General features: G+C 41.2%; 1 protein-coding gene across 2 annotated transcripts in view; it reads left to right on the top strand.

The window, feature by feature from the left end:
• The window catches only part of MTUS2 (microtubule associated scaffold protein 2), a 277,327-nt gene that overhangs the window by 21,484 nt on the left and 236,311 nt on the right, over positions 1 to 19,532 (top strand). For both annotated transcript variants that reach the window (XM_054974319.1, XM_054974318.1), the window contains one exon: positions 1,903 to 2,109. In XM_054974319.1, the coding sequence (XP_054830294.1) occupies positions 1,903 to 2,109 (207 nt within the window). The remainder of the gene's footprint in view (positions 1 to 1,902; positions 2,110 to 19,532) is intronic.

The raw sequence follows: 19,532 nt of genomic DNA, 5'->3' as shown, positions 1-19,532 counted from the left end.
TGGCTTCAGGCAACCAGGCAGCTGGGATAAGGTTTGAGCCAATTCCCCCCCCCCTCCCCGCCCCAGCTCTGTTGGATGATAGGTTCAAATCAATGCTGGGTACTAAAATGACTTTGTTAAAACAAAAAAACATTGTTTATTTTTTATCAAATACTGTACCTTAGAACAGAGCGTTGACCAGTTTTCAAAAGGGCAACCAACGACGGCAGCTTAGCGCAAAAAAACCCCAGTCTCTAAAAGTTGCAGTTGTACTAGGCAAGCATTTCACTAGACTCTAATGAACTTAGAACAAAGCCCCTGGGTATTGTGTTGTGTGGTAATAGCTCTACAGGGGGCTAAAAATGGCTGCTAAAAGGGCCATAACGTTTGCACATCTGCCCCAAAATATGAATTCCTTTAACGAGTGGAGCATTAGAAGCCATTCAGTCTAGCCCTTGCCAGGGGACAGTTTATACATTATGGTCTTCACATGAGGGTCATTGAAAGTGCTATTTCATGCTGATACTCCATGTGCCAAGTAGGAACAGTTAACAGTAACACAGAGCATCTGCTTTCTCTACTACATACCTTTGGATGTGGCAGAGACTTTGTGCATATGCTCCACAAAGTTGGAGAATGGTAAACAGTATGCACATTTTAAGTGTTAAACATGCCACAGGAATTGCCAGTATGGGAACAAAACATTTGTATGATTTTAGCAGATATATGAGAATTGTACATTGTTACATAACTGTGAGATAAAATTGTGAACCTACTAGATGGGGTAGTGAAGTATTGTTAGAAGATTATCTTGAAGACCTATAAACCTGAGTGTTATGAACTGATTCAGGGCATCCTCTTCATAAAGGAAGAGGATGCTTCCTCCTTTTTCCTTTGGCTTTTGGAAGTTTGGGGGAAAGGAGGAAGGGGGAGGGAGAGAAAGTGACTCTTAAGCAGCAAGTTAGGGGGAGAGGGCTCTGTCTGTCACATCATGACGATTCTCTCATGAGAATCTCATTCTCTCATGAAAGAATCATCATGATGGGACAGACAGCTAGAGCTCTCCCTAAGTTGCTATCTGAGAGTGGCCATCCCTCCCTTTCACCTTCCTCCTTTTGCCCACAAAAGGAAACCTCCGAAAGCCAAGGGGGGAAACTTTTGTAAATGGCTGTGGCTTCAGAACTCAGAAGTGTGTGCTGTCATGCTGCCTGGTTGGTTCTGCTAAAAAAAATAAAGGGAAAAAAAGACTCTGGTCTCTGCACCACTGCATTACTTCTGGGTACAACCCCAAAGTGACAATGGGCAGCTCTTGGAATTGCTGGAAACTCTTTGGTTAAACCATAGAGTTTTACTGTAAAGTTTTGGTGATTCCTAGAGCTACCCATTATTACTTCTGGGTTGTACATCAGTGTTGCTGCTGATGTCACACACACACGCATCCCCACTCCACCCTGCCTGTAGTTGCCAGGCTTGGCCTGCCAGCCCTAGATGTATTTCATAAGGGGTGTTTTTAACCACTGGATTTCTAAAATTGGATTGACGTGAGAGAAGATGATGCAGTGCAGATGAACATAAGAAGCTGCCTTGTGCTGACTCAGACATAGGTCTATCAAGGCCAGTCTTGTCTGATTGGCAGCATTTCTCCAGGGTCTCAGGCAGAGGTTTTTTGTGTTACATACAACTTGGCCATTTTAATTGGAGATGCCAGGAATTGAACCTGAAACCTTAAGCATGCAAAGTCGATGTTCTACCACTGAGCTGTGGGCTTTTCAGAGAGGAAACAAGATATTTAAGATATTTCTTAAGACTTTTTATTTCAACAAATACAATGATTATTGTATTTCACTTGATGTTTTATTAGTTTTTCTGTCATCCTCCTGCAGTTTGTTTTCAATGCACATATCTGTCTTCCTTTTTCCCCAGCTGATCTGAAGAAAAGCCCAAATCCAAACACCATAAAGTCAAACCTACCCAAACCGTGTCCATCTGGACTTCGCCCACCTGGTTATTCGCGGTTGCCTGCTGCTAAACTAGCAGCATTCGGTTTTGTCAGAAGCTCGAGTGTCTCCTCAATCTCAAGCAACCAATCAAATGACAGTGTCCAAAGTGACCAAAGCAGAACAGCCAACCGTAAGTCAAATGATGTGGTTTCTTTTCTAGATAAGAATGAGGTTCATTATATAGAAAAGGTGAGGGGAAGGATGAAAGGATAAATTTCATCCTTTCTATAGTGTTTTTAGTGGTCTTTCCATTCCATGTTTCTGTGGGAACAGAACCCTCATTGCCTAGCGTTTGAATTTCATAAAATGATGGATGAATTATTACAGTTGATAAATTACATGGATAGGGTATTAGTCTCCAGGTTGCCTCAAAAATGCATTGCACACAATTCTGCATTTTAGGTTGGGTTTTTTTTTAACCTACTTGACAAATTATCCATTTTAGAAGCTGAGGTAAGTAAATAAGCTCCAGTAGATGTCCTGCATCAGCACACAGCAGTCATAAACGGTAGGTTCTGCAAGGAAAAATTATGTGGAAATAAGCTCTATTTTTTCTCGTTTGCTCTTGTTCTGTATATCTCTGCAGTGTAGTGAGAGGAGCTCAGTTCAAAACGTTAATAAAATCATGCAAGGGATTTAAAATAGGATCAGGGTTGTTGTTATCTCTTTCCCCATGGTCTCTTTTTCAGCTGTGGAAAAGAACCCCTTGGCTGAAATGTCACAGCAAATCCTATTTTCTGTAGCTAATGTTAATTTTATTAAGTACATAATAGCCCCACAACCCAGACTGTGTTCTTTGTGAAACCTATATGTGCCACATGCTCAAAGCCCAAACAGGGATAGGAGGATTTTTAATGCCAGTTCCTCTTTGAAGAACAGCTTTTGCCTGAACCATGTCAATTTCAAAGTAACTGTTATCACTTTTTAAGTGGTTCAAATGGAAGGTGCCAGCTTGCATAAAATGCCAGAGGCCTTTGGATGCTATGGAGACCTAAATCTTTTAGTGTTTGTGTTAATTTTAAATGAATGATAATAAATAAAACAAAAATAGGCCAGAATAAAGCCTAACGATTGTAGGCTTGGTAATCAAATCAAAGGAGCGTGTGAATTCTGAGCTTAGCATTTATGCTGAAATAAAATATATATGAAGCCTTTATGGCTTTATCATAGCCTGTGGTTGCACATAATGCTAAGTACAGAAAGCCATTCATATTATATATGCACATGCAATCAATGAGGGGATGGCGCAGGAGGACTGAACTGCTCTGCCCATTCCATCTTTCATGCACTGACTGGATTGTCTGTATAGTCCAGGGGTGGCCAAACTGCAGCTCGGGAGCCACATGTGGCTCTTCTACACATATTGTGCGGCTCCCAGAGGGTTCTGAGTATCGCCGTGGCCATACATTTTAGTTTAGTTTATTTCCCTCCCTTCCTTTCCTCCTTTCTTTCCATGTCTTTCCCTTCCTCCCTTTCCTTCTTTCTTTCCATGTCTTTCCCTCCCTTTTCCTTTTTTCCTTCCTTCCTTCTTTCTTTCCTTGACTTTCATATTTTCAGTAAAAATGTTGGGGTTGCTAGGTCTGACTCGGAAAATACCTGGGGAGTTTGGGGGTGAGGCCTAGCAAGGATGTGACATCATTTTTGTGATGTCACATCCAAGTCAAAGGTCAGGTGATGGCTCTTCCCAAGCGCCACCCCTTCCGATGATGTCACTTCCAGCTTACTGCACCAAAACCCCACCCCTTCTTGTGATGTCACTTTCAGGACACTCCCCAAACCCATCTCTTTATCTGAAGTCACTTCAGTGCATCATGTCTTGCGGCTCTCAAACATCTGATGTTTATTTTATGTGGCTCTTAAATGAAGCAAGTTTGGCCACACCTGGTATAGTCCTTCTCTCTGTGGACAATCTGTATATGTGCACTCTCTGTCTATGTAATTTGTATTCTGCAAAAATATTGTGATTATACTATGTGTTAGCTTCTCAGAGCTTATATCTGTAATTTTGTTTAATGCTGTGTTTAGTTAGAGCATGATATTAAATTGAGATTATATTGTGACTTTAGGTGTTTTTGGTTTCTGAAGTTTTTACTGAGCTTTTTTGTTTGCATTGCATACATTTTAGTTGTATTTTAAGTAGAAAGGTAGCTCATAGGTGTCTTGCCAATTTTCTCATGAATGTTGGTTTTGCTGTACAGATAACTAGTGTGTTTTTAAAATCATTTGTATACTACTAGAAGTTTGTTCTCTTATCGAGCTATTTTTTTAACCACAATAAGAAACCAATTGTCTTTGTAGGAGAGAAAATTGTTCCATTTTTATTCAGTAGCTAGATACAAATAATCACTTGTTTGCCAGAAATTATTTTTACCAAACTGCTATAACAGACACATATATGGTGTTTATTAATCTTCTGCATTACATTCTGAGCTATTAAACCACAATTTTCAGTTTATTTTAATTTGGGATTTACACTAAGGAGTTAATTCTGAATTATAAAACATTACAATATAGTTATAAAACATAAAAATATTGAAGAACCACACAATTAATATAAAAGCTGCAGGCCTTGTTACTTGAATGCCGCCCCATATGGCATTATACTTGAATGCCACCCTGTGTGGCATTATAAGATTTGTTTTTAAAGTAAATGAAGTTTCAAAAGCAAGTTCTGATGTGGAATCTTGGCTAAGCACAGCAAATAAAAAATCCCACTGGGCCTGCTCAGCACACCTTTAATTAGTGATGGGCAGAATCACCTATTTCAGAGGTATTGAGCTTTGGCAGAGTGCAATTAACTTATTCCAGTGGACCCAAATGAGTGGATCACACAATCTGGAACAACTTCCATAATTCACTCAATAACGATTATCCCCTGTCAAATGATGATGTGTTTGTTTAGCAGAGTCCCTTTTATATCTAACAGTTTCAGATACAGGTAGGACATAGTTGTTTTTTAAAATTACCCTCTAGGTCTGGAACATCATAAAATCACTCCAAGGAGATGCATATGCCTTCTGAGTGAAGATGGGAGAAATACAGAATATTGTATTAAATGAGAACATAGATATAGCAGGCATTTTGGAAAGCTGGTAGGAGAGGGAAAATCAGCAGGATATAGGTATCAAGGATATAAACTATATAGGAATGACCAGTAAAGATGCATTGGGGGTGGAATTTGGGGTGTGTACCCCCTCAAAAATCCAGGCTATCCAGATCCAGGTTTCAGGGATCTAAAAAAAACTTCTGAGATTCCTGAAATCCAGGAAAGATTCTCTGTTTTGTTTAAGACAGATCAGAGAACCCCAGGATTACTCAACCATTGTTACCTATGGAGAAAACTATCTGGGGGCTATCCAATAGGGGCTAGAGGGTAATTTTTCAAGAAAATTCCACCAAATTTTCAGGGAACCTACTCCTGACTGTCCTCTAAAAACCACCCAAGATTTGGGAAGATTCAACCCTGGGGTCCTATTGTCTGGGCCCCTGAACAAGGTGCCCCTGGCCAGTCTCCATTGTTTCTATGGGGAAAACATTTCCAAGCAGGCTGTCAGGCAGAAACATAGAGGTGCAAGTCTGCCAGTGGCCACAGGCACACTCCCAAATGCAAGAGGAAGCCAAAAAGAACCAAACTGAAGCAAGGGAACATATGGTATCATCCCAGAACTAAAGTAAATCAAGGGGACTAACATCAAACCAGAGAATCATATCAAAATAGAGAATTCCACCCAAACCAAACTGAAGCAAGGGACACTATTGTGATTTAGCCCAACTGACCAGTGTCCCTCTCAGAAGCCAGGCAGAAAAGAGAGCTCCTGCATGGACTGGCTACTCATTCTCCCCTCCCTGCCTCATTCACCCTCCCCTTCTGCCTCTGCTTCACTCCCCCTCCCCTCCTTCCCCTTAGAAAAAATGCATGAGAAGCCCAGAAAGGAGCCAGTCAGAGGCTGAAGCCCAGATTTACTCAAATTTGGGGGTCTGGATCTGGGTTCCCAGATAAGATCTCAGAATCTCTGATTTGGTTTGGGAAAGCTGGATTTAGCCATGTCACCAAAAATCAATTCCCCCCCCCCCAAATCTGGGTTGCACACCCCTAGGTGGAATGGTTCAGTACATCAGATAGGTCATTTATCTAGAAATGATAGAGTCCATTCATTTAGAAAAGAGGAATAGTCTCTCTACAGAATCACTATGGGTGCAAATACTGGGCCTGAATATTGAGACTTATTGTCATCCAGCCCTTGATAAAAACTCTTAGTATGATCTTAAATGGAGAAAGAAATAAGGAAGACTGCCAGAGGAGACCATTGTGTAATAATGAGAGATTTCAACTACCCTCACATTATTGGTCTAATACGTTCAATCACGAGAAATTGGCAATACTGTACATTATTATGCTTTGTAGCTGGGCATGAAGCCAGCTGGAGGGGAGATGATCCTGGATGGGATGTGAGACATTACAGTTGTTGTACCAATTGAAAATAGTGATTGCAATGCTATTTAAACATTTATGTGAATTGAAGATTGCCCCCAAAGTCCAACAACATCACTATATTTCTCAGACCTCTCAAAATTGAGGGGATTAGTCAAAAGGAAGCTGAAAGGGAAGGTAAAGGTCAGGTCCCTCCAGGATGTTTCAAAATGCTTTAAAATCACAATAATGGAAGCCAGATAGTTGTCTACCACAGACGTCTAAGAGGATGGTGACTGTCCAGGAAACAAATCTTGGGGTCACAGTGAATAGCTTGATGAATCTTTGTGGCAGCAGTGACAAAGGCAAGTCTACTGTAGGGATTATTAGGAAAAGTGATGGGTAACAAAATGGTTGTTATCAACATGTCTTTGCCTAGATCCGTGGTGTAGCTGCATTTGAAAATTATGCACAGTTCTGGTTGCTGCAACTCAAAAAGAATATTATAGTGCTAGGAAAGGTGAAGCAAAGGTCAATCAAAATAATCAAAGGTTGGAATACCTTTCCTTGGAGGTGTAATGCAAAGGAAGTTGAGGCTTTGGGGCACTGCAAATTATGTAGTGTGTGGAGAAAGTGGATATAAACTCTTTTTCCTACTCTCATAAACTCACAGGTACCCAATAAAATTAATGGGCAGTACATTCTAAAACTTTTCATATAATGGCGCTTATTTCCAATCACGCATGGAGCTTTGTGCTAGTGGAAGATTCTTTTGTGCCTGCTGAAGGTCCCTTTTATTGGAGGAAAAAATCATAATTAGCAGAAAAGTTCTGTAGGATTCAACTCTATTCTTGTGAATATGGTAAGCGGCTTGAAATATATAAAGGATAAATAAAGGAAGTTATTTATTTACAGGAAATCTTTTTTGTAAGCAGTTAAAAATGTCTACCTTTAAAAATGACTCTTCTTATTCAACATGTAGACTTCTGTCTAGACATGGGCATGAACCAAAAAAACCTAACGAACCAACGGATCATGGTTCGGTGCGGGCCACAGTCTCGAATACCCAAACCGTAACGATCATCTCCCGTTGCCGAACAGGATCGTGGATCATGGAGGCCAAAGCGGGGCGCGCTGGTATTCCCAGCTATGTAGGAAGGTGCAAGAGCTCTGTCCCACTCCTCTGCTAGCAGAAAGTGAAACCCAGCCTGGGAGTCCATGGCTATTTATAAACATGGGTCCCATTCAGCAACACAGGAGGTCTGTGTTTGGCCATCAGAGCTGCCTATCAGGGTTTGCAGGGATGAGATTGGAGTGCCCATGGCTACAGAACACCCCCTTCCCCCTCCCTCCCCTGGGTGTCTTCTCCCAACTTGTAACTGCTTTGCAGCTCCGTGGTTGGAAGGAACCCCTGCTGATCAAGGAAAGCTGGACTTCCATTCGGGTTTCCAGGGTGACAGAGGGAGGGCAGACAGAGCTCAGGCATTCCCCTGGCTCCGTTTCCAGGGGAATAGATTGCTGGCACCTGAGTGTCTGGCTTCCCAAACCGAGCCTGAATGCCCCGAACCAGGCCTCTCCTGACCACTGGTTCGTTGGCCGTGGCCGATGACGATCCGCCGGGTCACGATCGCGCGATCACCATTTTCGTGGGTTTTTGACGTTCGTAATGCGGTTCGTGCCCATCTCTATTTCTGACATTAACAATTCATTGACACTAAAATATACACTATGGGAATTTCTGTTGATTATACTGTAGTCAGTTCTTTGAAGCCACAAATGGAAATCTAGTGAGGATAAAGCTAGCCTGTCTGCTAGACAGGCACAGCCAATTGCCTAAGACACGAGGTGGAGGGGAACCAATCAGTACTATCCTCCTGCTCACAGCATCTGGGTCTGCCAAAGTAAGCTGCAGCCTGGGAGGCTCCTCCCTCCAGCCTGAGAGAGCCTGCTCTTTTCCTCCCTCCCTCCCTACCTCAAGAGATGGGTGGGCCTAGCCCTCTTCGTCTCCATGGCCAACTCATTAGAGAACAAAGACAGTAGGCAACAGCTTTCTACACTGTGTGTGTGTGTGTGTGTGTGTGTGTGTGAGAGAGAGAGAGAGAGAGAGAGAGAGAGAGAGAGAGAGAGAGAGAGAGAGGAGGGCAGTACTGCAGTGCCACCTTGGCTCACTCCTCCCTTTCTCACCTCACCTTGCTGTCCCACTGCAGACCAGACAGTGGGGTGAGGTGAGGGCGAGCTAAGCATAGCGGGTGTTGCCAAGTCATCATTGCTGCCTTCCCACCTCACCTCACCCCTGGGCAAACAGGGAGGCAGATGGTAACTTTCTGCCATGGTGGAGGGTGAGGGTGCAGGGGGGCAGCCTCTAACTATTCTTCAGTATGCGGAGGAGGGTGAGTAGTTACCTGAGGTGCCAAAAGAGTGTAGGCCAGCCCTGAGTGAAGAAGTCTGGTTTCAGGCAGCATTATACCTCCTCAGGCCACAGGTCCCTATCACTCTAGCTGACACAAGTTTGGGAGCATTTTTTCTTACATCCTAAACATCATGTTTAAACCAGCGTTTACCAACTAGGTTCATGTTAAGGAAACTTTCCTCACACTTATGATTCTAATACATGTAAAAGCTTTATCTCTCCCATGCCAAATTTATGGCAGGGCCAGAAATAGAAGCTAGCAGCTTTTGTGTCCCCAGAGGTTGTGCTTTTACCACACCTCACTGCTAAACTCATTTTCCGAACATCAGTATGTCAAAGAATTGTGAAAAACAATTTTAGCACATCAAAAATACTTTTATGGAAGAACTATTCACCATCTAACTATGATTTTTATCCATTTGAGTTTTAATCAGAATATACCGTGTATATTTATATATTAAATACATATAGTAACTGAGAATATATGCGTGCTACATTAGGTGAACAGAACCCAAGATGAATTTTTTTAAAAAAAATTGAATTCCTTCTAACGAGTTTAAGTTATACAGTGAATTGTTTATTTGTTGTTCTTGAATAATATATCTCTCTGAAGACATTATCTCTAATTTTGCCTGCTGCTGTTCATGCTTTTTAGAGGAAAATATATCAATACATCAAATATAGCTAATATTCTTTTCGGTTTAATTTTTTTATTCCTCATTCCTCAATTCAAAGTCTGTAAAGTGTAACAAAATGACCCAAACTAAAGCAATCCAGTATATAGGTAATCAGAAAATGTTGGCTATGTACTCTTTCTGGAAATAGAATTTATTCTATTTATTAGTGTGTTCTTGTTGACTATGTGGCTAATAAATCATCCACCCCACTCTAGCTGGGGCAGATGAGCAAACACTGCACCACACAGTAGCAGGCTTTTGCACAGTGTATTTGTACATGCTCCATGTACGGGCTCTAGTTCCCCAAGTCAATTCAAGAGCCAGGATTATACACACACAGTATTTTATTTGAAAGGACTGAGAGTCTGCTCATCAGGAGGAGAATCAGGGGAATTCCTGCTTCCTCTTCTCCACCAAATTCCCTTCCTCCATCAAACCATACCTCTTACAGCTACCATAGATTAAGATTTTTACTTTATGGAGGCCATCTATACACTTATCTTGCATAAAGTAAGGTGCAGCCTTCCTTATCACATGAAGAGCACCTATGCTAACTTAAGAAGGGCAATTTGTCACCTGCAGATGGGAATGCCTATCTTCGTATTTTTATGGCAGGAAGATCTATTGATGTGTATACTGGAACAATAAGCAATTCTCCATCAGTGACCTCTGCTTCTGGCATGAATGCAAAGTTAAAATGTTTTTATGTTGCTGAAATTATCAATTGGTTAGCTAACTTTGTGAGGAAAGGCTAAGCATTTGGGTATCTTTTGGGAGAGTATAAGGTGTTGAAAATGACAAATGGTACAGAGAGATGAACACTTTCTCCCCCTTTCATAATACTAGAATTTAGGACCACCATAATAAGCTTATTGGCAGTAGATTCAGGAATAATAAAGCGAAGTACTTAACTACCTTTTCAGATGGGAGAAGTGAACGCGTGGGTGCGGGGATGGGATCATGGTGGCAAGCTCCAACTTGACATACTCCTGTACAGTGGAATCATTATAGAGTCTGTGTTTATACCACACAGTGAGATCCACTGTGGTGTAATGGTTAGAGTATTGAACTAACACCGGAGAGACCCAGGGTCAAAATCACTGAATGTCCATTATTATGCATGTCCATGAGCTATTTTATCTCAGTGTAACCTATATCCCTAGGGTATGGTGATGATAAATTGAACAAAGGTAGAGTTGCACACCCTGAGTTCTTTGGAAGAACAGCCAAAGAAGTTACCAAAATAAATAAAAACACGATGCTATAAGGTTCTCTTTGTGCAACCCTAAAAAGGTAGGATTCCCAAAGGCACAGAGGGAGTTGTATGAGCATTTGGTATATACCTATTTATGCTCTATGTAGGAGCCCTGTTTGGAAGACACATCCCAAAGGAAAACAACATGTACAGAGGAGAAATGGTACCAAAAGTGTTGGGCATACCACTATTCATAGTCCCTGGAACACATGTGGGAGGCAAGACCAGTGGATTCATTTCTTCTGGCCTTCATGAACATTGTTTTCTCCCAGGATTTGTCATCTAAAGAGGACTTGGCATTCCAAAGAATGTGAATTAGGATTCCCAGATTCCAGTGGGGTCTAGACTAGGGTTGCCAACTCTGGGTTGGGAAATTTCTGGAGATGTGAGGGTGAAGCCTGGAAAGGGTGAGGCTTGGGGAGGGGAGGAACCTCACCAAGATATACTGCCATAGAACCCACCCTCCAAATCAGCCATTTTCTCCAGGGGAACTGATCTCTGTGATTTGGAGATCAGCCGTAATTCAGGGAAATCTCCAGGCTCCACCTGGAGGTTGGCAAGGCTAGAACTCAGAGTTGTCTTGGAATTTCAATCTTCAGATTGGACGAAATGGCAGCTTTGGACAGTGGATTCTTTAGGGTTGTGACCTGGCCCGCTTGAGCCATGTCATGTGAGATTTTTAGTGCTGTTTTATTGTATTGTTATATTGGTTTCAAGTGACTTCTGCTGTAAGTCTTGAGTCCTGCTTTATGGAAGAAAGGAGGGGTAAGAACATATTAATACATTTTTAAAAAATCAATTAATATAATACAGTATCCTGTCCTGTTCCCATTTTGGTAGGATGTTAAATTTACTTGTACAAATTAGACCTCTCTTAATTCTGTGGGCTTTCATCCCCACAGCACTATTTATTTATTTATTTAATTATTTATTTATTTACTTACTTACTTATTTATTTATTTATAGTCCACCTTTCTCACTGAGACTCAAGGTGGATTACATAGTGTGAGATTAGTACAATCAGCAGCAAGGACATTTCCATACAGTGTCCAGGACATTTCCATAAACAATGTCATAGGCTTTTACTAGCATTCGCAAGGATCCAATACAAAGCTGAAGAATTGCTGAAACAACATAATCAGTTCTAGGACTGACATAGGTAACATGAAGCACAGGTAGTATATAGTATATAGGAGCACATATTCAAAGCAACAGATAATATGTAAGGCAACATAGCGGTGAAGTCTATGGTCCCTAACTCATTAGCAAAGCATTTGAGACCCCCTCCCTACAATACTTCCCTCCTATCTGAGTAAAAGCCTTTTTCAATAATTTGGTTTTGCATGGTTTGCAGAAAGCCAGGAAAGTGGGAGCTCTCCTGACCTCCTCAGGTGGGCCCGTTCGTTCTACAGGGTGGGGGCCACCACAGAGAAAGCCCGTGCGCAGAGAATAGTCAATCAATTAATAGATTTCTGAATCCAATCCTGTCCCTTCCACACCAACAAATGTTGAGTTAGACGCAGCCAACACTGTACATTCAATTATGTAGCCCTGTGGACTTTTAGCCTACAGTAAATGTTTAAATGCATTGTGGTGGAAGGAAACAAACTGTTAATGATATTGCTTTTTCATGCAAGCTTGATTTTTGTAATTGGGAAAAATGTGAAGCAATTTCAGTTTTAAAAGGTAGATAAAATTGCTGGGGATGAAGTACACTTAATTGTGCAATTAATAAATCTCAGAAACTGATTTTTCATTTTTTCATTTTTTGATTCCTTACATTTTCAACAGACTTCAGCTTTATTAATGGAAAGGCATATTTGCCTCTGAAGTATTTGCTTTTAATGTAACAATATAACACAGTAAAATTCGTAGTTCATGTAAGAACCATACATTTCTATGGCCACAGCTCTGCTTAGTGAATACTGAGGAATGCTTATTATCTGCTTTTATAAAATTAATTTATTTTATTTAAAACATTTTTATGTCACCTTTCCATTCACATAGGCAGCAAACATGAAAACATTTGAACATCAAAACAGCATTTAAAGTAAAATATAGAATAATTCAATAAAAACATATAAACATGTAAACATATACACATAAAATGGACATTGCTTTCCAGTCTCCCACTTTGCTCAGCAGATGTAACGCTCCACACCTGCTTCAGCAGCCGGTGCAGGACAATTGAAATGCCACAGAACAACAAACCACGAACTGGGAAAAGGTTGGAAGTTCATGGTCCAATGTTCCGTGGAATGCTATGAACCACGAATCATGTGGTTCGAGTTTTTTTGTTCCGTGTCCATCTCTAGTCCCCACCCTTTCAGAGCCTGAGGGTTCCTCTGGAATTCTGACACATGATGCTGGGGGGCAACAACAAAATGGTTGCCTCAGGAGCCAGAGCCAACCACAAAATTTCAGGGAGTGAGGTTAGGCATAACTCTAGTAGTAACTCATAAACATTTCAAGCAAAAGCTCTGCTTAACAGAATGGCTTTTAAAATTAACATATTTTTAAAAAGCTTTCTTGCTTACACATAGCTTCTCTTCTGTCACACAGTGGAGATCCTTGTGCTGTGATAGCAACAGCTGCTGAAGAACTTTTTTCTAATCTGCACTGCCAGTCAGAAGCCTTGCTAGGCCAAAGGCTCATCTAGCCCAGGCCACTTTCTAAGCATACTTGGCAGGAGCCAGGAAAGGTGTTGTCGAGTGCCATGGTGCCCATGGGTGCCACTTTGGAGACCCCTGGCCTAGTACCTCCATAGATAGATGGATGAATGAGTAGGATCAAAACTAGCTGGGGAACTGGAGGTAGGAGTACACTGAAGAAGGCAAGATATGTGGCTAAACAGAACTTCCATATACAGAGATGGTATATCTCTGAACAGTAGATTCTGGGAATAACCACTAAGGAAACGTTCTTACCGTCATGCCCTACTCATCAGTACTATGGGGTATTGGAATTAGAATACTGAGCACAACTTCTTATGATATTGTAAGGCAGTTCTTATGTTCTAAGATTAGGGTTGGTGGTCCCCAGTGGGGGCAGAGGATCCCTTGCTCCCAGCCTCTGCCCCCCTCACCACTCACTTGGCCAGAGGGGGGGGAAGGTGTGGGAATGGGCCTCTTGGGGTGCATTCCCAGCATGATGATGTCACTTCCATGATAAAAAAATCCTTAATAAATTCTTCCATCTTGCAACTTCTTCTGTCATTCGCAGGAGTGACATCATCACACAGGCAAGAGGAGTGCTCCTGTGCTTTTTGCCAGGCTGATTTCGGCCCCAGACGCAGGAATATTCTCACAGCCTGCATGATGACATCACTCCCAGAAGTGACATCATGTTGTTGCTAGGAGTGCAGGTGTGAAGAATTAATAAAGGTGAATGCTGCCCCCCCTTCCCACTGGTAGGGTAAGGAGACCCAGCAACCCTATCTAAGATGACAGTAGTCATTGTTGTATGCCAAATCGTGCCATTCCGTTTTGCCTCATGCAGAAATTGAAGAACATTTGTGCCTTCCCATGAATAACCAAAATAATACGTACCTAAGTGCTATTTGTATACCAATGTCATCTTACAGTCACAAATCATCATGCTTCACACTAGGCAAAACTGATTAGTTACATTTTATATTCTGACAGCATAAAGCATAGGAAGTGACCGTAACGAAATCGAGTTTTGAATAATGTTCATACCGTGCCATTTAGATTGTTAAAAAGGCTGATGGGATGAGGGACAGAGGGATAAATTAGCATCAGCATGAAAGAAAAATCAAAGCAAACTCTAAAGCATGACCAATCTTTTATCTTATTATGACTTTGTATTTAAAAAAAATACCATTGTGTAATAGGGAACAAGATCTTTTCCAAATGATGGTCTGTGCTGAAAATTACTCTTGTGACAATTCTGCATCTGTGAACAAGATACAATTTTTAGGTAAGACCTGTAAGCTCTCCAGGTGGTCTTGAAACGACTGGCACTAAAATGGCAACAAATGGCCACCATCAATCAGATAGCTGTGGATGGGAAAATGGAGAGATGGCTCCTTAAACAATGACTCTTTATGTTTGCTGGTCGACCATCTCTAGAAGCTCATCGTCCCTGCCTGTGTGTTGCTGTAAACATCTTGAAGTCTGGTGTGGTTTTGCACACTAGACTCACAGGCCTTTGATTTTTGGTTTTGACATTTAATTTCAGTCAATCTCAAATTGGTTGTGGTCTCAAATTGGTTGTGGAAGAAAATACATATCCAGGCCCACTGACAAGTACAAAACTGAATACAGTGGGGGAGAAATTGCATATTATTTTCTTCCTGGGTGGCAGTTATCAGGAAATGTTGGGAACTGACACAGGAGACACCTACAGTTGCTAACAGCCATTTACTTTGCTCCCCTGGATACGATAATGAAAAAAAAAATGCAAACTTGCCTTCTGTGTAGTTTTCCTTGAGGCCTACCTGCAGTGTCAATATCATTAGAAGGGAATTTGGCAGCAGTCGGACTTATTTGCACATCACAATCAATTCATGACCCCATTTTCTTTATATGCAAGAATGAGAAAATTAACCTGGACTGCATGTTGTGAATGATCTTGGAGATTTTTAATTTGCACAGTGTGACTCTGCGCATGTGACTAGATAGACCTTTTTGCAAGTTGCAATTGGAACTAAACATGAAAAAAGCAGACACAAGAATTCAATATCCCAGTTCTATATAAATAAATCCCCCAGTGCTTGATACAAGTCTGGATTTGCACAGAGTGCTATCAGGTCTTAAGTGCGCTAAGTTTTCAGTTAGGGAAGATTTTTGCATTTCTATTATTTTGCATTAATGGAATCTTTAATCGCAGAGTGGTTGTGTTTTCTCCCCATAAGGCAAATAACAGTTTCAGGAGGCAATTGAAACATGCTCCCCCTCCTCCCCATAGCCTCGATTTGATTCTTACATACATACATACACACACACAGCAATTTTAACTTTAAAAAACACAAGAGATACAATCACACATTTACACCAGTTCACCTGCTAATATGGTATTGATACACCAACAATGAATTTGAATATGCTTTTTATAATGCAATCCTAAACAGAGTTACACCCTTCTGTATAAATATGTCAACCTCCAGGTGGAGCCTGAAGATATCCCAAAATTATAACTGATCTCTTGTCTGCCTGATAACCACACCCCTCCCATCTCTTAAATGAACCTTTTGCTCACACCTCTCCTTCCCACACTCTGCCATCCCCTGGCTCCACCTCCATTTTCAAGAATTCTCCAACCTGGAGTTGGCAACCCTACTTCTAAACACATCAGCTACAATGGAATAATGGCCAAACTAGATGCTACATTTTTTTAAAAAAAAAGTTGCATCCAGGAAACCCAGACCCAACTCTCTTCCCTTCAGCCATGCAGCAGCCACATTGAGAGTCTCTTGAAAAATGAGGGAGGGCTTGGCTTGGCTTGGCAGTACCACATGAGGGGAAGTGGGGCTCCAGCCTTCATCCTGTGCCATTCCATAACGTGCAATGGCATGGAGGGTATTCCCCTTTTAGAGCTGCATATGCAATATTCTGTGTATGTACACCTGCAAAAAGGGGAAATAACTATCCTCTGTGCTATTTTGGCTCAAGAAAATGATGAGAGGGAAGGCAGGAGAACCTCCCTCCCCCATGCCACAGTTCTGAGCCAAATCAGGCTCTCCCTTAAAGACCCATTTCCCGCAGCTACTGTGTGGCTGGAGGGAGAGTGAGTCATGTCTGAGGAACTCAGACCCAACTCTTTAAAAGATTTAACAATTTTTATTTTTTAAAAAAAACCAAACAAACAAACAAACAAAAACAATGTACAGAAGTAAAATAGAACAACAACAAAGTCTTAGTGAACTATATACAATAACTCTTTAAAAGATTTAATGTCTACTTTGGCCCAGAGAAGAATGTATCTCTGCTTACGATTTCACTGCTAGTGTTTTTCAGTCCTTCTCTCACACTCTTGGTATGCATGTGTAAAAAACTCACAAGTATATTTGTATCAGGTTTCTGACTTGTGAGAATAAAGAAATGTAGCCTTCATACAATTGGATCAGTTATAAGAATCAATTGATAGCCATGCTGGACACTTGATTGATAACTACATTTCATCCTTGGTGGGCTGTTCGAAGCAGGTACAGCTGAGGTCTTGAAAAGAGTGGCCCTCGCTTGTTTGTGCATGTGGGTGTTTTCAGAAATAATGTGGAGAGGAGTTCCACAGAAGAAATACGGATTTTATCTGTTCTCATTTTCTAAAAGTAGAAATGTTAAAACTTACGGTGAAAGGTGCATCACATTGCAAGAGAAATGGGATAATGAAAGCTGCCTTTGTTCATAGATCCAGAGGAGTTAGCCGTGTTAGTCTGTAGTTGCAAAATAGCAAAGAGTCCAGTAATACCTTTAAGACCAACCCAACTGCATTGTAGCATAAGTAGACATGGGCACGAACAACATTACGAACAGAAAAAATCCATGAACAGCCTAATCTGCTGTTCTCGAACAAGCTGTTCATGAGGCCCCATCCTAAATGAACAGGTGGTCGTTGCAAGCCTCGTTCGCTGTTCATCAAGCCAGACAATCTGGCACCTGCAATCAATCCCCTTGGCAACTGGAGGCAAGGAGGGACTGAACTCTGTCTGAACTCCTTCTGGCTTTCCTTCTGGCTTTAACCCTTCAAAGTACTTCCAGCAGAGAGTCCCGTTTTTGCCACTGTGAAGAAAAAATGACAGCCAACAGGGAGACCCATGGATCATGCCTTTCCCGGGGAGCAATCTCTCTGAAACTTGGGGGGTCTTCAGAGGACAGTGAGGACTATGTCACCTGCAAATTTGGTGGGTATTGGACATTGGGAAGGTCACTTTTGTAACCCCTCAAACTAGCTGCCAGCAGACACTGCTGTTTTTACCAGGACAGGGCTCTTTAAACTATCAGCTGGCAGGTGACAGGTGGGGGATTCCCCCCTGCCAGCTGATAGTTTAAAGGGATCTTTAAAGGGCCAGGTAAGTGGGTTTGGGGGGAGGGGGGCTATGTGGGGGTGGGGTGTTCTGGCCCCAATGAATAATGAACATGTCCAGCAACAGTTCATGTTCGTTGTTCGTTGTTCGTGGATGGCAATGAACGACGAACAGGGTGTTCGGGTTTGTTTTTTCTGTTCGTGCCCATGTCTAAGCATAAGCTTTCAAGAACCATAGGGAGCTGTGGGTCTCAAAAGCTTATGCTACAATAAAGTTGGTTAGTCTTAAAGATGCTACTGGACTACTATTTTGTTCACAGATTGCTTCATACATTCCAAGGTAGCAAGACCATGCTTCACTATTTGCTTGTCAGGGAGCTGCAGCCAGTCATAGGCATGACTTTTTGACAGGTATACAGAAAACATTTTATAAATGCCTCTGAACCAAAGAACATAATGCATTGAAGCAGCTTTGAGACCATACAATTATGGCATTTATTTCATGTTTGTGGTAGATATGCAAAGAAGAACAGAAAAATCTTAAGTTGTAGCTGAATCCTCTGTTCTGTTGAATAATGGCCTGCTGTATGCATTCTCAAAGTACTTTGGTTTTTTATTTTAAAATGTCCCTACTAATGTTGAGAGATCAGCCCTGCAATAGTTTATGGGCTGTGCCCTCCAGCAATAGATGAATAGCAAACACCACAAACATTAATTTGTACCCTGCACTCTGCTGAACCCCAGTGGATGTTCAAGCAGCTCTGTTTTCTTTACAGAATGGACAAAACCTTCTTTCCTCAGCAAGTGTAATTATTTTTTGCCTTTAAACATCTTTAAAAAGTAATGAGATTCTTGCTTTGCCCTTTTACAAAAAGTATTTTTATAGAAACAGCTTATCTTTATTTAAAGTCATGAATTGTGTCAACAATACCAAGTCAGTATCAGTATGAAACTGGACATAGCTATTCGTAGTTTGATTAAAGAGGCTTTCCCATATGGAAAATACAACTGTGCTTTGACTGACTCTGAAAGTTATTTTAGGTGCTTGAAGTGCCTTGGGGTAAACCATTCTTACTCCTGACAGTTCCAGTGTTGAGTGAGTGCATTATGTATAAAGGCCAAGTATCTGAGGAATTTAAAGTGTCCCAAAGGTAGGCTACAGTTTTCAAAAATGTGTTCTTTTGTCAGTTCTTTTATCTTGCAAGCTGAAACACAAAACAGACTTGCATATTGTCATACTTTATGAGAAGGAAAATGGATTGGAGTGATACTGTAGCTATTTTGAGTGCTTCTAAATTGTCCTTCCTCATAAACAAACATGTTACACTCCATTCACCATGACAGGATTCTATTAAGACCATACTTCCATTGCATAATAATTGCCAAACTTTATTTTACAGTTTTGAAAAGTGGGACATATGATGAATTTACCTTTAGTAACATTGATTCTCCTTGAATTGTGCAAAGTGGAAAGTGGAGCTTCTGAAGAACAAAAGAAGGAAAAGGCTGATTTCTGGGTGGACTGAAGACAGATTTTTTTTCCCCAACAAAGAAATGTAACTTGTTCCAAATTAATTTTTTTTCAGTTCTTTCAAATGATAAAATATTTTTAAAGAAATTGAGCATATTGTTGTTATACAGTCTTAAACTTAACTCACATAACATCTCTCAATTCCTCTTGCAGCATTTCCAGCCACTAGGTAACAGTATCAGGGGTGAACTGACCACAAAAGAACGGATCCCAGTGTCTGTCCTGTAATAGGAAGGGTGCAAATAAGAATGTCTTGGTAGCTGCACCATTGCTGTGTGATTCCAT

The sequence above is a fragment of the Eublepharis macularius genome, chromosome 3, assembly GCF_028583425.1.
Source record: "Eublepharis macularius isolate TG4126 chromosome 3, MPM_Emac_v1.0, whole genome shotgun sequence".
Lineage (NCBI taxonomy): Eukaryota > Metazoa > Chordata > Lepidosauria > Squamata > Eublepharidae > Eublepharis > Eublepharis macularius.
This window is presented reverse-complemented; position numbering and strand designations above follow the sequence as displayed.